Source organism: Palaemon carinicauda, chromosome 39, assembly GCF_036898095.1.
Source record: "Palaemon carinicauda isolate YSFRI2023 chromosome 39, ASM3689809v2, whole genome shotgun sequence".
In the NCBI taxonomy this organism is placed as follows: Eukaryota; Metazoa; Arthropoda; class Malacostraca; order Decapoda; family Palaemonidae; genus Palaemon; species Palaemon carinicauda.
The window spans coordinates 7,620,510-7,643,368 of record NC_090763.1 but is presented as its reverse complement, the minus strand read 5'-3'; the positions used below and the strand labels follow the sequence as shown (position 1 = coordinate 7,643,368).

Sequence of the window (22,859 nt, the reverse complement as noted above, 5' to 3'; positions counted from 1 at the left end):
AATAGAGGTAATGTTTCTCTTGCTGGAAATGTTTTTAGAATAGAGGTAATGTTTCTCTTGCTGGAAATGTTTTTAGAATAGAGGTAATGTTTCTCTTACTCCTTCCACCAATCTCCCTTTTTTCTCTCCCTGTGATTTTTTATTTTTTTATTTTTTTATAGTTTATATATGATATATATGTTCTTAAAATATTTTGTATTAATTGTTAATTACTTTTCTCGTAAATTCCGTATTTCCTTTCCTCACGGGGCTATTTTCCCTGTTGAAGACCTCGGGCTTATAGCATCCTGCTTTTCCAACTAGTGTTTTAGCTGAGCAAATAATAATAATGATGATAACGTCAAGAATGGTAATTTGGTTTGGCCCAAGTCTACTACATGAGGGAAACGTTTTCTTTATTTGGGCTCTGCAGAAAATGGGTTATTACAAGGGGAAACTTGGGAAATTGTAACATGGTTAATTAAGAATTAATGATAAACATTCAATATCGACAGATTCTTTATTGATTTGTGTTCAAATTAGATACAAAGAGATTTGTTATAGAAAGTTTTATATATATATATATATATATATATATATATATATATATATATATATATATATATTATATATATACAGTGTCTATTGAAGTAGGAACATTTTTCGGCTACAGACTGGCATACAAAGACCATAAACAAACGGGAATGGAAGGACATAATCTGAGGCCTTTATCCAGCAGGGAACTAGCAAAGGATAATGATATATATATATATATATATATATATATATATATATATATATATATATATATATATATATGCTTTTATATCTGTATGGTTTTTGTATTTATGAAATGTTTTACACAGGAAAATAGGGTACGCTATTGACTATATATATATATATATATATATATATATATATATATATATATATATATATATATATATATATATATATATATATATATATATATATATATATATATATATATACACATATGTACAATTCTCATTTGTGTTTTATTTCTATATCTAAAAGCTTGCATTACCATGTATCCTGGAAAATTGAAGAAAAGAAGAAAATGTAGTTTTTAGTAATTAATCTACTTCATACCAGTATTCTCAACTAAAGCCTAGTAATCATAACAATGAGTGTAGTTATAGAATTAAATGCACTATGCACCATGTAGTAGTTTGGCCAAGACTCCAGCCACCTGTTGAGATACCACCGCTAGAGAGTTGTTGGATCCTTTGACTGACCAGAGAGTATACACCACGTTGGATCCCTCTCTCTGGCTACGGCTCATTGCATTTTTGCCTACACATGCACATAATAGTCAGGCCTACTCTTTACAAATTCTCCTCTTTTCTCATACACTTGGCAACTGAAATTACCAAACAATTCTTCTTCTTTCAAGAGGTTAACTACTGCATGGTACTTGTTCAGTGGCTACTTTTCTCTTGGTAAGGGTAGAAGAGACTCTTTAGCTATGGTAAGCAGCTCTTCTAGGAGAAGGACACTCCAAATTAAAAACAATTGTTCTCTAGTCATGGGTAGTGCCATAGCCTCTGTACCATGGTCTTCCGCTGTCTTGGATTAGAGTTCTCTTGCTTGAGGGTACACTCGAGCACACTATTCTTTATTGTTTCTCTTCCTCTTGTTATTTTGAAGTTTTTATCATCTTGTTATTTTTAAGTATTTATATTTTATATAGGAAACGTTTATTTTAATGTTATTATTGTTCTTAAACTTCTCTATTAGTTTAACCTTATTTCCTTTCCTCACTGGGCTATTTTATATTTTATATATGAAACGTTTATTTTAATGTTATTATTGTTCTTAAACTTCTCTATTAGTTTAACCTTATTTCCTTTCCTCACTGGGCTATTTTCCTGTTGGGGCCCCTGGGCTTATAGCATCCTGCTTTTCCAACTAGGGTTGTATCTTAGCAAGTAATACTAATAATAATTAGTAAAACATTTCTGAAGTTCCTCATTAAAACAATGGTCGGTACATTGCATAGAAAACTGGGTGATGAAGGTCATGAAAGAAAATGGAGTATATTTCATGGGCAACTACGAGTAATTGGCTAAGGCTCCCCTGTTTTAAATGAATTCGATTTGACTCAATATGTATATCAATTTGCTGGCAGAAAGTTGTTTGGTGACTGAATATAAAACAAAGGCGAGACAAATCAATAGATTAACTCTCCCAAGGTAGGCTAGTAGTCATTATGCTATTTTTTTTTTTAATGAGATGCATTTGCACTGACTCGCATCGGTACCCTTTTAGCTCTGAAAAGTTTCCTACCAGCTAATTGGTTAGATTTATCTTGCCGAACCAATCAGCTATCAGGAAACCTTTCCGACCTAAAAGGGTACCCTTGCGAGTCGGTGCAAATAAACCTAGTGAAAAACAAATTAGTATAGTAGGTTGGCGAGGGCACCAGCCACCCGTTGAGATTGTTCAGTGGCTACTTTCCTCTTGGTATGGGTAGAAGAGACTCTTCAGCTATAGTAAGCAGCTCTTCTAGGAGAAGGACACTCCAAAATCATACCATTGTTCTCTAGTCTTGGGCAGTGCCATAGCCTCTGTACCATGGTCTTCCACTGTCTTGGGTTAGAATTCTCTTGCTTGAGGGTACACTCGGGCACACTGGTCTATCTAGTTTCTCTTCCTTTTGTTTTGCTGAAGGTTTTATAGTTTAAATAGGAAATATTTATTTTGGTGTTACTACTCTTAGAATATTTTATTTTTCTCTATTTCCTTTTCTCACTCGGCTATTTTCCCTGTTGGGGCCCCTGGGCTTTTAGCATCCTGCTTTTCTAACTAGGGTTGTAGCTTAGTATTTAGTGATAATGATAATGATAGTGCAGCTCTCTGCTCTGTAGCCTAGGCTTTACTCATAGCCTCGCCTATTTTTAGACTATTTCCTTTTTATTTTTTCTCTGTTAACTTATACATTGCAGTTCAAATGACGTTTTTTCATTGTTTCACATTTTTCATGAATGATTTCCCCGCCTCCATCACCGTGTCATATGGCCTAAACTCCTCAGTCCTGTCACATAGAACTTAAACTTGAATAAACTAATAAATAAATCGCATGATTGGTATAAATTTTTTCTCATATTGAAAATGTCAAAAGTCGTATGTAAATCTGAATTACAAATTGAAAACTTTTTCAGTGAAAAACAAAGGAACAGTATCTTTTACAATAATGAGGAGTAATATATATATATATATATATATATATATATATATATATATACATACATATATATATATATATATATTATATATATATATGTTTTTATATATACATGTATTTGTATATATATATATATATATATATATATATATATATATTTATATATGTATATATATATATTATATATATATTTATATATGTATATATATATTACATATATAATTATATATGTATATATGTATTTTTATATATGTATATATTTATGTATATATATATATATATATATATATATATATATATATATATATATATATATACACACAGTATATGTTTGTGTGTGTATTCATATTCATATTCATCAATAAACAACCACTTAAAGAAAATACCTCGTAAAGAAGAAAATAACGGCCACGTAAGAGAAATTCAACGAACGGAGTCAAATTCTGCCGATACTTGTAATTGGTACTTAAAAGAACCTCTCTGGCCTCATTACAGTCCCCTAACGAGGTCATGCTACTCGTTATGCGAATTGATTACATTACGGCTTAGTTTGAATTGGTCGTGAGAACTGCAGGAACTCACTTTTGCACGGCGCATTGTGTCAGCTTAATCATACAATCTCGATTTATATACGCTTTTATTATTATTATTATTATTATTATTATTATTATTATTATTATTATTATTATTATTATTATTAATTGCTAAGCTACAACCCTAGTTGGAAAAGCAGATTGCTATACCCAGGGGCTCCAACAGGGAAAATAGCCCAGTGAGGAAAGGAAGAAAGGAGCAAATTAATATTTTAAGAATAATATTAAAATAAATATCTCCTATATAAACTATAAAAAACATTAACAAAACATGAGGAAGAGAATTCCAACAATCTGCTCATCAGGCCAATGTATGTGTTTGTATACGGTCATTGATAAAAATCGGATTTTATTAAGGTAAAAGTCTTTCCAACAACCCGCTCTTCACGTGTATGTATGTGTTTATATACGGTCATTGATAAAAATCTGATTTTATTAAAGTAAAAGACTCCGACAAATCGTTCCTCACGTGTATGTATGTGCTTATATAAGGTCCATGATAAATATATGATTTTATTAAGGTAAAAGTCTTTCCGACAATCCGCTCTTCAGGTGTATGTAAGTGTTTGTATACGGTCATTGATAAAAATCTGATTTTATTAAGGTAAAAGTCTTTCCGAAAAATCGTTCTTCACGCGAACGTATGTGTTCGTATACGGTTTTTGATAAAAATCTGATTTTATTAAGGTAAAAGACTTTCCGACAATCCGCTCTTCACGCCAATGTATGTGTTCGTTTACGGTCTATGATAAAAATCGGAATTTCAATAGGTAAAACTCTGATTTTATCAAGGTAAAACTGATTTTCTCAGGGTAAAACTTATATTTTGTCATAGTAAAAGTTTGATTTTGTCAAGGTTACATGATTGTATCAAGTTAAAACTGATTTTATCAACGTGAAACAGATTTTATCCAGATAAAATATTTTATTATGGTAAAAGTTACTTTATTAAGGTAAAACTGAATTTATCTAATTAAAACTGAATTTATCTAATTAAAACTGAATTTATCTAATTAAAACTGAATTTATCTAATTAAAACTGATTTCATCAAGCAAAATTCTGATTTTACGAAGGTAAACTTTTTATTTCATCAAGGTAAAACCGATTTTATCAAGGTAAAAATTATTTTATCATGCTAGAAGTTATTTTATCAAGCTAAAACTTACTTTATCATGGTAAAACTTATTCTATCAAGGTAAAACTTTTATCAAGTTATAACTGATTTAATCAAGAGGCACCTAGAGTTTTACGTTGTTTGCAAAGCAGTTAAATCGAGTAATTTTTAAACATTTGAAAAAATATTTCAAGCAAAAGTCTACGACTCCAGTACATAATATATTGAATAAGAAAATGAAAAAAGGCATGGACAATACATTAAAATAAGTCGTAAGATAATAACACATGAACAATACATTAACATACGGATTAAGATAATAAAAAACACACGACGAATACATTAACTTGCGAAATAAGATAATAAAAACACATGACCAATACATTAACATACGGATTAAGATAATAAAAAAACACACGACGAATACATTAACTTGCGAAATAAGACAATAAAAACACATGACCAATACATTAACATACGGATTAAGATAATAAAAAAAACACACGACGAATACATTAACATGCGGAATAAAAAAAAAAAAAACGACCAATACATTAACATACGGAATAAGATAATAACAAACTTGACCAATACATTAACATACGGATTAAGATGATAAAAAAACACACGACGAATACATTAACATGCGGAATAAAAAAAAAAACGACCAATACATTAACATACGGAATAAAATAATAACAAACATGACCAATACATTAACATACGGATTAAGATAATAAAAAAAACACACGACGAATACATTAACATGCGGAATAAAAAAAAAAAAAACTTTACCAATACATTAACATACGGAATAAGATAATAACAAACTTGACCAATACATTAACATGCGGAATAAAAAAAACTTGACCAATACATTAACATACGGAATAAGATAATAACAAACTTGACCAATACATTAACATACGGAATAAAACAATAAAAAGAAACATATGATCAGTGTCTCCATGGTAGGGAAAAATGTGCGCACTTCGATACATTTCTGAGAAACGTTTGTGAGAACCTTTTTGTCCATAAGGAAATTCTTCTCGCATCCGTGGAGACATGAAATCTACTTCCATCTGTAGGGAACCATTCCAGCATAAGAAGAGAGAAAATATTTCTTGTAATATTCTAGTAGGATTTTATATTCCTTTGTGTTATATATGTACATATATATATATATATATATATATATATATATATATATATATATATATATATTTATATATATGTATATATATATATATATATATATATATATATATATATATATATATATATATATATATATATATATATATATATGTATGTATATATATTCACACATATATATGACAGAATGGGTCCCTATAGATTGCAAAGGAAGCATGGGAAGGAAGAGAAAACGATGAATTGACGAAGTAAGAAAGTTTTCGGGTGCGGACTGCCATAGAAAGACCATAAACAGACGCAAGTTGAAGAACATGTCTGAGGCCTTTGTTCTGCACTGGACTAGTAACATCCGATGAGGATGATAATGTTAATCATATGTATATAATTTAGAAACAAATTTAGTAAAATCAGAAATTTAGCGTTAGAACAATTCTAATTTTGGGAAAAATTATACAACGATGATGATGATAATGTTATTCATATGTATATAATTTAGAAACAAGTTTAGTAAAATCAGAAATTTAGCGTTAGAACAATTTTAATTTTAGGAAAATTTATACAAAAAATGGCAAACTTCAATATCCATGATGATGATTATGATGATTGAATAATATGGACATGCTTATCATAATTACCAACCGTTTTACATTTGATATGTTACTCTTTAACTTTCGTTGTATCATTTGTAAATAATGCCATAGTAAGGATAGCAACTGCTCTACGATAACGGTGCTTTCAAGAATCTCTTATTAAGTATTAATCTAAATAATTACCTTTTAGTAACAAGCCATTCATAAGGATCGCTCTCTCTCTCTCTCTCTCTCTCTCTCTCTCTCTCTCTCTCTCTCTCTCATCAGCCTACTGTATTCTAGAAATTAGCCACCGAATTATCTGGTTGACATGACCTAGAGTATGAAACTCTCTCTCTCTCTCTCTCTCTCTCTCTCTCTCTCTCTCTCTCTCTCTCTCTCTCTCTCTCTCTCTCTCTCATCAGCCTACTGTATTCTAGAAATTAGCCACCGAATTATCTGGTTGACATGACCTAGAGTATGAAACTCTCTCTCTCTCTCTCTCTCTCTCTCTCTCTCTCTCTCTCTCTCTCTCTCTCTCTCTCTCTCTCTCTCTCATCAGCCTACTGTATTCTAGAAATTAGCAACTGATGTATGTGGTTGTCATGACCAAGAATATGAAACACTCTCTCTCTCTCTCTCTCTCTCTCTCTCTCTCTCTCTCTCTCTCTCTCTCTCTCTCTCTCTCATACCGAGTTTATGACTACAACACTGTAATGAGGTCTTCCAAGTGGAGTCTTCACGAAGCCCGATAAGACCCACAGGGGGAAATGGATGTCTCATTGCAAGCTCACAAACACACCTGGAATTAGTGTCCTATCAGGTGGAAGTGCCAACATCACCTTCAGGCAAGGCCACCTCCTCTTCTCTTTCTATTCATGTTCGACGTTTTCTCCTTTCTCATGCCCCCTTCATTCTTTCCCTTTATAATCTGCCTCCTTATATTTCTCTCCTCCTCTTTCTCCATTGGCTCTCTTCTATTATTCCACCTCTTCATGATGTGGTGTATTATTATTATAATTATTACTAGCCAAGATGCCATAAGCCCAAGGGCTCCAACAGGGAAAAATAACCCAGTGAGGAAAGGAAATAAGGAAATAAATAAATGATGAGAACATATTAACAATAAATCATTATAAAAAGAGTAACAACGTTAAAATAGATATGTCATATATAAACTATAAACAACGTCAAAAACAGATATGTCATACATAAACTATAAAAAGACTCATGTCAGCCTGGTCAACGTAAAAACATTTGCTCCAACTTTGAACTTTATACTTCTAATCTCCCTCTGTTTCCTTCCATCTCTTTCATTTCATCTTCGTAATCCTGCTTCTCACATATTGATCACATTTTCTTAATTTCGTTTTTCCTTTTTTCTTTATTTGTCTATTCTTTCCCTATTCGTTCCATGATCATATCTTTAATTATGTTTATTGACTGATATAGATTAATGTAGTCCACAAAATATTTTTAAAAGCTCTTCACTCTAAGCCAATTCTTAATTTTCCTTTCTATTACTTCTCATATATATATATATATATATATATATATATATATATATATATATATATATATATATATATATATATGTATATATATATTTATATATACATATATATATGTATATTTATATATATATATATATATATATATATATATTTATATAAAAAAAAACTTCTCAGATCCACAATTGTTATCATGAATGATATTAAAGGAGTTGGACGCGAGTCTGAACATCATAAGGAAATAACACACATAGATTGTTTGTTTGTTAATCTATGTGTGTTATTTCCTTATGATGTTCAGACTCGCGACCAACTCCTTTAATATTATTCATGATAACAATTGTGGATCTGAGAAGTTTTTTTTTTTTTCGTCATTGACATATATCTTTCAAACTCTAATAAATTGCACTCTCTCTCTCTCTCTCTCTCTCTCTCTCTCTCTCTCTCTCTCTCTCTCTCCAGCCTACTGTATTGTAGAAATTAGCAACTGAATTATATGGCTAACATAACCAAGAAGATGTAACTCACTCTCTCTCTCTCCCTCTCTCTCTCTCTCTCTCTCTCTCTCTCTCTCTCTCTCTCTCTCTCTCTCTCTCTCCAGCCTACTGTATTCTACCTATTAGCAACTGAATTATCTGGTAGATATGACCAAGAATATGAAACTCTCTCCCCCCCTCTCTCTCTCTCTCTCTCTCTTCCTAGATAATATTTATGCATTTCCTCTCTCAATCCCAATCAATCATCCCCCCACAAACTCTTCCGGGTGAGTCAAATGGTAAATGAAATAATTAAGAGGGTATTACATCGATTACTTTACCTGTGAAGGTCTTTGATATTTTTTCAGAATTAATAAAGTTTGGAAAGTTTCTAAATTATTATTATACTTGAAATGATGGCGTCGGTCAAGTAAGTTATATATTTAGTGTTTAGTCTAAATGTTATGCGTCACTCAAAATTAGTTATGAAAAAAGTTATGTTTAGAAAATGCCGGTGTTTGTGTGTGCTGTAGAAGGTATATTTTGTTTTACTTAAAATGACGGCGTCGGTCAAGTAAGTTATGTAGTAGTTATTTTGGAATTTAGTGTTTAGTATAAATGTTATGCGTCACTCAAAATTAGTTATGAAAAAAGTTATATTAACAAAATGCCGGTGTTTGTGTGTGCTGTAGAATGTATATTTTATAGATGATTTATTAATTGAAACCGCGAGGAAAGGATTCTATGCTACGAATATATTGTAGAATATTTATTTTGTGTGGAATTAATTTGATCATATGCAGGCACTGGGAATGTAGACGAAAAGTGTACGTGATTCGAAAGTTTTGAGTATTGTTCTCCTGTCTGGTGTTCAGCTGCTGATTCTCATCTTAATTTGTTGGACAGAAACTTACGGTCTATTAAATTTCTTATTCCTGCTCTAGATATTAATCTTTGGCACCGTCGTTCAATTAGTTCATTATGCATGTTGCAAAAGATTTTTCATAACTCTGACCATCCTTTACATTCATATCTCCCTGGACAATTCTACCCTGTTCGTAATACTAGGCAGGCAGTTAATTCTAATAGCCAGGCTTTCTCCATCATGAGGCTCAATGCTGCACATTATTCTAGAAGTTTTATTCCAGCTGTGACCAAGTCGTGGAATGATCTTCCTAATCGGGTAGTTGAATCAGTAGGAACTTCAAAAGTTCAAACTTGCAGCAAATGCTTTTATGTTGAACAGGCTAACATAAGTCTTTTTATAGTTTATATATGACATATCTGTTTTGACGTTACTGTTTTTATAATGATTTATTGTTAATTTGTTCTCGTCATTTATTTATTTCCCTATTTCCTATTCTCACTAGGTTATTTTTCCCTATTGGATCCCTTCGGCTTATAGCAGAGAGAGAGAGAGAGAGAGAGAGAGAGAGAGAGAGAGAGAGAGAGAGAGAGAGAGAGAGAGAGAGAGAGAGGTGGGGAGGCTACACACATGTATCTATATATGTGTATGTATATATATATATATATATATGTATATATATATATATATGTCTGTGTGTGTATGTATGTAAATACAATTATATACATGTACAAGAATGTATGTATACATTTTTTCGTAGCTAGTTACAACTCAAAGAGCTATGAAAAGAATAATGATGGGAATAACACTTGAGAGGCAGAAAACAAGCTACACTGATACGAGAGTAAACTAGAGTAGAGGATATTAGAACATGTAAGAAAAGGAAATGAGCATCGGCCTTACATGTAATGAGAATGACAGGTGATAGATGGACTTTACGAATAATAGAATGAGCCACTAGAGATTGCAAAAGAAGCAGGGGAAGGAAGAGAAGACGATGCATTTAGTAACTATATATATGTGTATGTATATATATAATATATATTTATATATATATGTGTGTATATATTTATATAAATATGTATATATATTTATATATATATATGTGTATATATTTATATAAATATGTATATATATTTATATATATATATTATATATATATATATATATATACTTATATATATATATTTATATTTATATATATTTCTGTATATATATGTATATTTATATATATATATATATATATATATATATATATATATATATATATATATATATATGAGTGTGTGTAAACATATATATTTTATATTTAAATATTTATGTTAACTATTTTCTGCCATACCCATTACATGTATGTACAGTGTTTATATATATTTAATGTAATACCATATATTAAACTCTAAAGGTCGAGCGTTATATTAAAGGTGATGATGCTACACTTTGCATAAATTCCATCTCCTGAATGTAAATATGGGGTTGCTGAATCCCTTGATAGAGAATATATATATATATATATATATATATATATATATATATATATATATATATATATATAGATAAACATTATATATATATATATGTATATATATATATATATATATATATATATATATATATATACGGGTAGTGTTCTTGGCGGATTACTTTTCATACTATATACTGTACACATGAAATGTGGTTTGGTCTAGAAAACAAGTTTGTTGCATATGCAGATGATGCTACTCTCTTTGCAGCAATTCCATCTCCTGAATGTAGATCTGGGGTTGCTGAATCCCTTAATAGAGATCTAGCTAAAATTAGTGCATGGTGCAATTATGGGGCATGAAGGTGAATCCTTACAAAACTCAAAGTAGGACTGTAAGCAGGCCAAGGACAGTGGTTCCTCAACATCTGGATCTCAGCATTGATAATGTTTCTTTAACTCTGTATGACTTGGAATTTTTAGGGTGTGATTCTTAACAGCAAATTTACTTTTGAGAAACACATTAGGTCTGTCTTCTTCCATTGCACCAAAAATTGGCGTATTAGGAAAGTCTTTTAAGATTTTGAAGAAGTTTTTTCATTCTTTCATTCTACGTTGTTTCGAGTATTGTTCTCCTGTCTGGTCTTCAGCTGTTGATTCTTATCTTAATTTGTTGGACAGGAACTTACGATCTAGTAAATTTCTTATTCCTGATCTAGATAATAATCTCCGCCACCGTCGTTTAATTAGTTCGTTATGCATTTTGATTAAGATTTTTGATAATGATCATTCTTTACATACCGATCTTCCCGGACAGTTCCATCCTGTTCGTAATACTAAAAATGGAGTTAATTCTAATAGTCAGGCCTTCTCCATCGTGAAGCTCAACACTACACAGTATTCCAAAAGTTTTATTCCAGCTGTGACCAAGTTGTGAAAATGATCATCCTAATTGGGTAGTTGAATCTATAGAACTTCAAAAGTTCAAACTTGCAGCAAATGTTTTTATGTTGAACAGGCTGACATAAGTCTTTTTATAGTTTATATATGACATATCTGTTTTGACGTTGTTACTGTTTTTAAATGATTTTATTTTAATTGATTTTATTTTGAATGTTTTGATTATTTTAAGTATTTTCCCTATCGGAGCCCTTGGGCTTATAGCATCTGCTTTTCCAACTAGGGTTGTAGCTTAGCAAGTAATAATAATAATAATAATAATAATAATAATAATAATAATAATAATAACTTCACAGCATTCGTGCTTTTATCAATATAATATATAGCTATTCTTTTCTCGTCAAAGAAGCTCATACATAAACTCCTCAGGCAAACTTTTTCTTGATTGTATCCTTTGAAAATCACACACTGAATCGAGTACACGTGGATTGCTTCGCCAAACTTTTTCTTGGTCTGACCGATTATTCATTTGGTAGTGTCAAAGTGACCGAACTTTTGCTGTGGCATTTTTACAAGTCCATCCTGTCATTAGTTTTAATGCTTCCATTCTGAGTGATCACATATTTTATTGGTCATTCTAAAAACGAGCCCATTAGTGATAATGTGTTTTGTGATGTAGTAAAAGGTTATTTAAATGACTTGAGTAAGTTATAAAGGGAAAGGTTTCTTGGCTATGATATTAAATGCAACTTACTGGTGATAAGGTATGTAACTTGATGTATGGTATTAAATGTAGGTTAATGGTGATAAGGTAGACAACTGGATGTACGGTATTAAATGTAGGTTAATGGTGGTAAGGTAGACAACTGGGTATACTATACTAGATGTAGGTCACTGTAGGTTTAGTATTTGATGTAGGTTACTGAAGGTATATTATTGAATGAAGGTTATTGGGGATAAGTTAGGCAACTGGATGTACAGTACTAAACGTAGGTTAATGAAGGAATTGTATTAAATGCAGGTTATTTGAGGTATGGCATTAAATGTGAATTACAGTGGGATAATGTATAAGATGTATGTTACTGGATGTAGTGTTAAATGTACAATACTCTCGGTACGGTATTAAATATAGGTTACTCTGAGCAGTGTATTAAACATAAGATATATAGGCTTAGCTATTAAATATAGGTTACTGGGTGTAAGGTATTAAATATAGGATATAGGGGGTGAGTTATTAAATGTAGGTTAAAGGGAAGGTATTGAATATAGATTATTGGAGATTAGGTATTGCATGTTGATTACTGTAGATGAGGTATTAGATGTACCTTTTAGGTTACTAGGGTGTAATATGAATAGTCGGTTGCGGAAGGAATGTATATGTACCCTTTCTCAGTGGGAATTCCTTAGTGTGATGAAAGGATTTGTGTATCACCATGAAAATAATATACAGTACACACACACACACACACACACATATATATATATATATATATATATATATATATATATATATATATATATATCTATATCTATATATATATATCTATATTATATATATATATATATATATATATATATCTATATATATATCTATATTATTTATATATATATATATATATATATATATATATATATATATATATATATATATATATATACACACACACACACACACAAATATGTGCATACATACATTGAGTCCCTACTTTAATTTACGTATAACTGGCACTACATAGATATGTTCTCTTTTCACTTAAGATTTGTGCCTTTATTACAGTTATTTTCTTTCTAATGCTTATTTGGTTACGTCTAATGAAAAAAATATTTGAAAGGTTTATACTTTATCCTAGTCCAATACATTAATGACCAAAGCCTAATTTACTTATGAATAGGTTATTAATGTAACAAGAAAATAGATGCTTGATTTAAGATAATTTTATTTATATGATGTTTCTTTTTATATATCATGATATGAAAATAGATCTATGCGTTCAATGCACCACCACGGGAATGAATGAGGCAAAATACACTCGGATTCCCATTTCAGAACTGGATATTTTGCCCATTGGAGAGAATGGCTTCTGATGGTCCTACTTGGATTATTGTGGCGTTGGCGGGAAGTTGGATCACATTTCCGGTATTTGTGATGATGCCAGAATCCCCAATGATGTGTCCGAAGTTGCCAGGTGACCTCTTTACACGCTTCTGCACCAGGGTACCGTCAGACATGACGTAAGCAGAAGGACCTTCCAAGAGGATTGTAACACCAGGGCGGGAGAACTGGATTGGGATGCCATCATCAGTGATCATTCCAGAGTCTCCGATGAGGTGTCTCTTGGATCTGTGGGCGATTCTGAGGTCATCAGTCAACTGCATGTTCCTGCCGTCCTTGGTGACGATTCCATAGGGTCCAATCAGAAGGATGTTGTGGGCTTGGTCGTGGCTGAAGAGGTCGGTGGTACCGTCAGCTCGGAGGATTCCAGAGTGTCCGATGTTGCCCCTTGCACTGACAAATCCAGCGCTGCGTTTACCTCTGTGGACGAACTGGAGGTCGTCGGTGAGCTGGATGTTGCTGCCGTCCTTGGTCACGATTCCAGAGGGTCCGACAAGAAGGAAGTTGTCGGCCTGAGCCTGAGTGAACTGGACGTTCCTGCCATCAGCTCGGACGATTCCAGATTGGCCAATCAGGCCGCGGAATTGGGGAGGTGGAACAGAGCTCACTCCAATAGCTAGGAGGCAAATAACAGGCTGGAAAGTTGCAAATGAATAAATACATATGAACGGTAGGAAAAATTATTGTACTTAGAAGAAATATAAAACACAATCGTATGCCTTAGTTGATATTAGATTCTTTAAACTGATTTTCTATGAATATATTTCCTGTTTCATAAAATGAATTATAGTCGTATAGTAATTACCGAATATTCTGTATGCATTAATGTTTGATATTTATACTCAAGACATGATCCGATTCTTGCTATATATATATATATATATATATATATATATATATATATATATATATATATATATATATATATATATCCCTGTGACCACGGGTGCATAACAACAATTAAATTAGCGTCAATGTATCCTTGCATGCAGAAGTAGGTGACTAAAACAGACGAAATGAAGGGCTGGAATCCTCCGCTTCTCTATCTTTATTTCCTGAGAGATAAGAAATGAAGAGGAGCTGGGGGAGAATGATTGCTTACTGCACTCTAGTTTTGGGGTGTCGGAATGAGAGCAAAAGATGTGAGATTAGAAGTATGTTTTGGCCTTGTGTGAGACAAAGATAAAAGGGGGGATGAAGTGATTGTTGGTGAAGTGGCTAATAGTGTCTGTGATTGAAAGGGGGAGAGCAAGAGAGGCTGTGGCTTTATTGCTGAGTTAATGGATGACAGGTAAAGTAGTAGAATGTAAGGAGGTATCATGTAGGTTAATGTTAGATTGGTTGGGGAATGTTGGGCTTTTGTTAGTGTGTATGGGCCAGGTTGTGAGTAAATTGCAGAGTGTGTGTGTGTGTGTGTGCGTGTAGCGAGGGTGGGAATGGGTTTAAGAAATGATTTAGCAGCTGGAGTGGATATGAATGTGTTGAGGTGGTTTAGCCATGTAGAGAGAATGGTACCAGACACGAACAAGAACACTGATAATACACTAGCTTCGAGGGATCCCTCTCGCTCCCTCCCCGTGCTTTATGAAGGAGAGGCTCTATAGCGATAATTCCATGGATGGCGGAAATGCATAAAGATTAAGCGTAGTTGGTAGTACGGTGGCCAGGGCACCACCCACTCCGTTGAGATTCTTCCATTTGCGAGTTATTGTGTCTTTTAACTGGCTATTTGGTTAGACCACAGCTTACTTTGTCTTTGCCAACACGTACACCGAATAGTCTGGCCTATTCTTTACAGATTCTCCTCTGTCCTCATACACCTGACAGCACTGAGATTATCAAATAATTCATCTATTCGCTCAAGTAGTCAACTACTGCTCTGTAGCTGTTCAGTGGCTACTTTCCTCTTGGTAAGGGTAGAAGAGACTATAGCTATGTTAAGCAGTTCTTCTAGGAGAATGACACTCCAAAATCAAACCTTTGTACTAGTCTTGGTAAGTGCCTTGGGCTCTGTGTCATGGCCTTCGACTGTCTTGGATTAGAATTCTCTTGCTTGAGGCACGTTGCTCTATCTTATTTTTCTTCCTCTGTTTTCTTTTATAGTTACCTTATGAACGATCTAATTAATATTATTACTGCTCTTAGAATATTTTATTTTGATTGCTTATTATTTTCTTCTTATAGGTTATTTATTTCTGTGCTTCCATTTCTCACTGGTCTATGTTTCCCTGTTGGAGCCCTTGTGCTTATAGCATCTTGCCTTACCAACCAAAGTTATAGCTTAGATTGTAACAACAATAAAAAACAACATTAATGTATGGCAGTCATAATCGACCAAAGCGAGTATATATCAACATAGGCGAATTCATAAGACGGAGAAGGGAAATGCGAAAGCTTGAAGGTTTAGGATAAAACAATAGATACCGAGGCCTGTTTTTAAGTTTAGAGTCGTACGATTATATTTTCGATATTTGTGTAGCTGTTTATATTTGTGTCTTATTATTCTGAATAGATATCCTTAATATAACATTACAAATCCACATTGATATGTAAATTAGAATTAGTTATAACGGCTTACCTTGATAAGTTATTAAAAATATTCCTAAATTGAATGTAACATTTTAATCAAACATTTATCAATCAGATGAATATGTTCACCATTTATGCTTTAGAATTAATTGATCATTGATCATTTTATTTAAAATTAGTTGTTACAGTTCTTGATAAAAGTTATTTTGTTTAAGTATTCCTAAATTTAATAAAACATTCTAATCATACATTTATCAATCAGATAAATATGTTCATCATTTATGCTTTATAATTCATTGATCATTGAACATTTTATTTAGAATTAGTTGTTACAGTTCCTAACAGATAAGCGAATAATTGTAACGTTATTAGTTTATAGATACGCTTATAAAATGTTGTAAATGGTAATTCGTATTATTCAATAATATGCATTCACAATGAACTATAGGAATGAGAATTCCTTTATATAATAATGCGACTATAATTTTGAACAATTTGAAAAGGTGAACGCAGTGAAGTCACAACTTACTAGTCCGTTCATCGGGGGCTTGCCGTAACTCAGGAATCCTTTCTACGAAAGGCTACTGAGGTCTAAGTGGTGAAGATCATCTTTCGGGGTGATCTTTTATACCCGATCAGGGCACCAGCATCTGTCCTCTACTCGGGCCGTAGTCGAGCAAGGACACTTGTTACGGGGTATGTCTTACTAGGAAGTGAGGCATTTGTTGACCGAATGCCCCACCTATATTATTATTATTATTATTATTATTATTATTATTACTTGCTTAGCTACAATCCTAGTTGGTAAAGCAGGATGATATAAGCCCAGGGACTCCAACAAGGAAAATAGTCCAGTGAGGAAAGGAAACAAAGAAATAAGAGAAGTAATTAGCAATTAAACTAAAATATTTTGAGAACATTAATAACATTAAAATAAACATTTCCTATGTAAACTATAAAAACTTTAACAAAACAAGAGGAATAGAAATGAGAACGGTGTGCCCGAGTGCAGCCTCAAGCCCGAAAGAAATAGAAATCTATTTGAGGCTCCAGATGAGGATGGCAGGTTCATCCTTGCCAAGATTCTTGAACATGATGTGTCCTACCATGCTAGTGGTATTTTTAGCTCTATTTCAGAAGCAGGTCTTCTGGAAGATATTTAATTCTTAAAATTACATCTTTGCTTTTATGGTTTTAATTGAATATACTTATATTTTTTTTTTATTTATAATAAACGATATCGGCGTCAATGACCTCAGATGTCAGGATGCCAGAAAACCTCAAATCAATCAATCAATCAATCCTATTAGGAATCGTTAGGCCTTAAATTCTTTATCCTGATATTTGCTCTCAATGTGTGTGTGTGTGTGTTTTTTTTTTTTTTTTTTTTTTTTTTTTTTTTTTTTTTTTTTTTTTTTTATATAACTGCCGTCCAACGATTAATAAATCAATTTATTCTGAAGGCAAATGTAGACTGTAGATAATTTTCGAATGTAGACTTATACCATAAAGATACTTTAAAATCGAATTTTAAATTTATTTAAGGTTAATTGCCCAAAGAAATTGTTTTTATTCACATGTAGTATTAATGTGCGCGCCTAATCAGTAATGGCGAACAAGTTTTTCTTTCGTAACTGACTTGGATTTTTAGAATAGTAGACTGAAGAGATCCAAGAAGTAGAAATAAAAGCCTGAGTGTGTATCAATAGGTAATTTCATTTCCTAAAGGTTTAAAAGACGCTCACGAATGGCAGGGGCAAGGGACAATGCCCTACAGACTGACCATATATACATGTGATCAGCGCCCAAGTTCCCTCTCCACCCGAGGTAGTACCAAGGAGGGCTGGGCAATGACTGCTGATGATTCAGCAGATATACATAAAGGATCCCCGAAAACCCCAAATCCTTAGCTCACAACGATGGTGAGATTGTAGCAAACAAAGAAACTAACATGTTTGAGCGGGACTCGAACCCCAGTCTGGCGTTCACCAGTCAGGGACGTTACCACATCGGCCTGTTTATCAGGAAATTCTTTTCCAAGAATAAAAGAACCCCTTTTTCATTTTGATTTATATATATATATATATATATATATATATATATATATATATATATATATATATATATATATATATATATTTCTGAGATATAGTTTACCGGGTGTATGATATCAGAATTCGGTTGTTGAGGGCATGTAACACACAAATATGTGCATACATACATACATTAAGTTCCTACTGTAATTTGCGTATAACTGGCACTACATAGACATGTTCTCTCTTTTCGCGTAAGATATGTGCTTTCAATGCATTCATTTTCTTTCCGATTCATATTTTGCTACGTCTAAAGAAAGAAAACCTTGTTGAAAGCTTCTTACTTTTGCCAGTCCAATACATGAATAATCAAAGGCTGGTTTACATAAGAATAGGTAATTAATGTAACAAGAAAACAAAAGCTTGATTTAAAATCATTTTATTTATATGATGTATCTTTTTATATATCATTATATGAAAATAGATCTATGCGTTCAGTGCACCACCAAGGGGGAATGAATGAGACAAAAAAAAAAACTCTCAGACTCCCATTTTAGAACTGGACGTTTTGTCCATTGGAGAGGATAGCTCCTGATGGACCTACTTGAACGACTGTGGCGTGGGCGGGAAGTTGGATCAGTTTTCCGGTGTTGGTGATGATGCCAGAATCCCCAACGGTGTGTCCGAAGTTGTCAAGGGACCTCTTGGCGCGCTTCTGCACCAGGGTGCCGTCGGACATGACGTAGGCGGAGGGACCTTCCAAGAGAATAGTGACTCCAGGGCGGGAGAACTGGATTGGGATGCCATCGGCAGTGATCATTCCAGAGTCTCCGATGAGGTGTCTCTTGGATCTGTGGGCGATTCTGAGGTCATCAGTCAACTGCATGTTTCTGCCGTCCTTGGTGACAATTCCAGAGGGTCCAATCAGAAGGATGTTGTGGGCTTGGTCGTGGCTGAAGAGGTCGGTGGTACCGTCAGCTCGCAGGATTCCAGAGTGTCCGATGTTGCCCTTTGCACTGACGAATCCAGCGCTGCGTTTACCTCTGTGGACGAATTGGAGGTCGTCGGTGAGCTGGATGTTCCTGCCGTCCTTGGTCACGATTCCAGAGGGTCCGACAAGAAGGAAGTTGTCAGCCTGAGCCTGAGTGAACTGGACGTTCCTGCCATCGGGTCGGACGATTCCAGATTGGCCAATCAGGCCGCGGAATTGAGGAGCTGGGACGGCGCTGACGCCAACAGCCAAAAGGCAAATAACAGCCTGGAAAAGGTGCAAATGAATAAATATATATAAAAAGTAAGAGACGTGATGGTACGTAGAAGAAATTTTAAACGCACAATCGTACGCCTTAGTTGATGTTTCGAGTTTTTGAATTAATTTTCTATAGATACATGTCTTTTTACATTAAAGGATGTATAGTCGTATAGTAATTGCCGATTATGTTATATTGCTTATGTATTAACATTTGATATTCCTATTCAAGACGTGGCCCGATATTTTCACTATAGTAGTTTTTTTTTTATTAAGGTATTACAAATAATGGAAAGCGAATATTTGTTAACTTTTGTTTGTATATATATATATATATATATATATATATATGTGTGTGTGTGTATATATATATATATATATATATATACACATACATATATATATATATATATATATATATATATATATATATATTTATATACACATACATATATATATATATATATAGAGAGAGAGAGAGAGAGAGAGAGAGAGAGAGAGAGAGAGAGAGAGAGAGAGAGAGAGAGAGAGAGAGAGAGAGAGAGAGAGAACAAAAATGGACATATCAAATTCAATTTAAGAAATATAAATAAATTGGCCGAGGACTCAGAACCTATGCCTCTAAATATAAAACTATTCTAACAGTAACAATTGATAGCTCATTGGTATAGTGTTCGGTTGGAATTGTTTCCACTTAGAGATATAGATTTGAGTCTTGACCCAACCAGAAACAATTATCAGAAAATAATTTCTGGTGGATTTATATTCCATTTATGTGTGTGATTTTGATGGTGTACCCTTAATGTGGTAGGCCGACTCATCTTTTGTTCTCTTCTTTGTATATTTTGTCTGGGTTCTTTTATATATTGTTATTGTGTGGAGTATAGCTGTTTGATAATGAATAATTGTAAACGGGTAACTTTGTGGGCATTTTGTTGTACGTGACATATATATATATATATATATATATATATATATATATATATATATATATTCATATATATATATATATATATATATATATATATATATATATATATATATATATATATATATATATATATATGTATATATGTTACATTTTGCACATTTAAACGTGTATTTGTCATATTTAAAATAAGCCATATATTTTGATACATTAATGTCTGGATTCGCTTAACGACCTCGATATATATATATATATATATATATATATATATATATATATATATATATATATATATATATATATAGATATATATATATATATATATATATATATATATATATATATATCTATATATATATATATAGATATATATATATATATATATATATATATATATATATATATATATATGATGAAATTTTGTAGCTGTGGTCAATAAGTGATCTATCTATCTATCTATCTATCTGTGAGGGTTTGTATGTATCTGTGTGTGCTACCAAACACGAACAAAAAGAGATCATACACTAGTTTCCAGAGATCCCTCTCACTTCCTGCCCTTGCTATAGGGAAGAGAGAGAGAGAGAGAGGTCCGTAGGGGTAATTCCATATATATGGCGGAAATGCATAAAGATCAAGCGTAATGTATGGCAGTCATAATCCACCAGAGCGAGCATATATCAACAAAGGGAAATTCACTGGACGGAGAAGGGAAATGCAGAAGCATGAAAGTTTCGAATACAACGGGGGCCATCTGCCGGATGATACCGAGGTCTGCTTTTCAGTTTTGGGTCTGGCGATTTTATTTTCCGTTTTATGTTTAGTTGTTTATATAGTTGTTTATATTTTCCTCTTATGATTCTGAGTAGATTTCTTTTATTTGACATTACAAATCTTATTTCTGTTTAGTAGTGCAAATATATTTTTGAAACAAGAGCAATTACATAATGAACTATAAGAAGGAAAAATCGTCTAAATAGTAATGCGAATATATTTTGAAACATAAGAGCAATTACATAATGAACTATAAGAAGGAAAATTCCTCTATTTAGTAATGCGAATATATTTTTGAAACATTAAGAACAATTAGATAATGAACTATAAGAAGGAAAATTCATCTATATAGTAATGCGAATATATTTTTGAAACATAAGAACAATTAGATAATGAACTATAAGTAGGAAAATTCCTATGTATATTAATGCGAATATATTTTGAAACATAAGAGCAATTACATAATGAACTATAAGAAGGAAAATTCCTCTATTTAGTAAAAGAAGGAAAATTCATCTATATAGTAATGCGAATATATTTTTGAAACACAAGAACAATTAGATAAGGAACTATAAGTAGGAAAATTCCTGTGTATATTAATGCGAATATATTTTGAAACATAAGAGCAATTACATAATGAACTATAAGAAGGAAAATTCATCTATATAGTAATGCAAATATATTTTTGAAACACAAGAACAATTAAATAATGAATTATAAGAAGGAAAATGCCTCTATGTACTTATGCAAATATATTTTTGAGACATAAGAACAATTAGAAAATGAACTATAAGAAGGAAAATTCATCTATATACTAATGCGAATATATTTTAGAAACACAAGAACAATTAGATAATGAACTATAAAAAGGAAAATTCATCTATATAGTAATGCGAGTATATTTTTTAAACATATGAACAATTACATAATGAACTATATGAAAGAAAATTCATCTATAAAATAATGCGAATATATTTTTGAAATTGGAAAATTCCTCTATATAATAATGCGGATATATTTTTGAAACAAGAACAATTACAATATGAACTATAAGAAGAATAATCCCTCTATATAGTAATGCAAATATGTTTATTGAAATACAAGAACAAGTAAGAAAAAGAACTGAGTGAATTCACAACTTACCAATCCGTTCATGGTGGGCTTGCTAAAACTCAGAAATCCTTTGCACGAAAGGCTACTGAGGACTAAGTGGTGAAGAGCATCTGTGTGGACGCCCTTTTATACCCGATCAGGGCACCAGCATCCGTTCCCTATTAGGGGCGTAGTCGAGCAAGGTCGTCTGTTACCGGGTGGGTCTGACTACGGAGACCTTTCGACCATAGATTCTTCAACCTATTTTTTTTTTTTTTTGGGGGGGGGGTGATACGAAACCTTTCGTCCAT

General features: G+C 32.5%; 2 protein-coding genes across 2 annotated transcripts; both read right to left on the bottom strand.

The window, feature by feature from the left end:
• Nucleotides 1-13,804: 13,804 nt before the first annotated feature.
• Nucleotides 13,805-17,084, bottom strand: LOC137631487 (uncharacterized). Its single transcript, XM_068363253.1, has 2 exons — nucleotides 17,005-17,084; nucleotides 13,805-14,581 (listed from the first exon to the last, which is right to left on the bottom strand). Exons 1-2 carry the CDS (start codon nucleotides 17,014-17,016, stop codon nucleotides 13,877-13,879), a joined length of 717 nt encoding a protein of 238 aa, XP_068219354.1. The 5' UTR covers nucleotides 17,017-17,084; the 3' UTR covers nucleotides 13,805-13,876.
• Nucleotides 17,085-18,959: 1,875 nt separating this feature from the next.
• LOC137631486 (uncharacterized) lies at nucleotides 18,960-22,665 on the bottom strand. The gene is made up of 2 exons (XM_068363252.1): nucleotides 22,600-22,665; nucleotides 18,960-19,766 (listed from the first exon to the last, which is right to left on the bottom strand). The coding sequence occupies exons 1-2, from the start codon at nucleotides 22,609-22,611 to the stop codon at nucleotides 19,062-19,064; spliced, it is 717 nt and encodes a 238-aa protein (XP_068219353.1). The 5' UTR covers nucleotides 22,612-22,665; the 3' UTR covers nucleotides 18,960-19,061.
• Nucleotides 22,666-22,859: the final 194 nt, after the last annotated feature.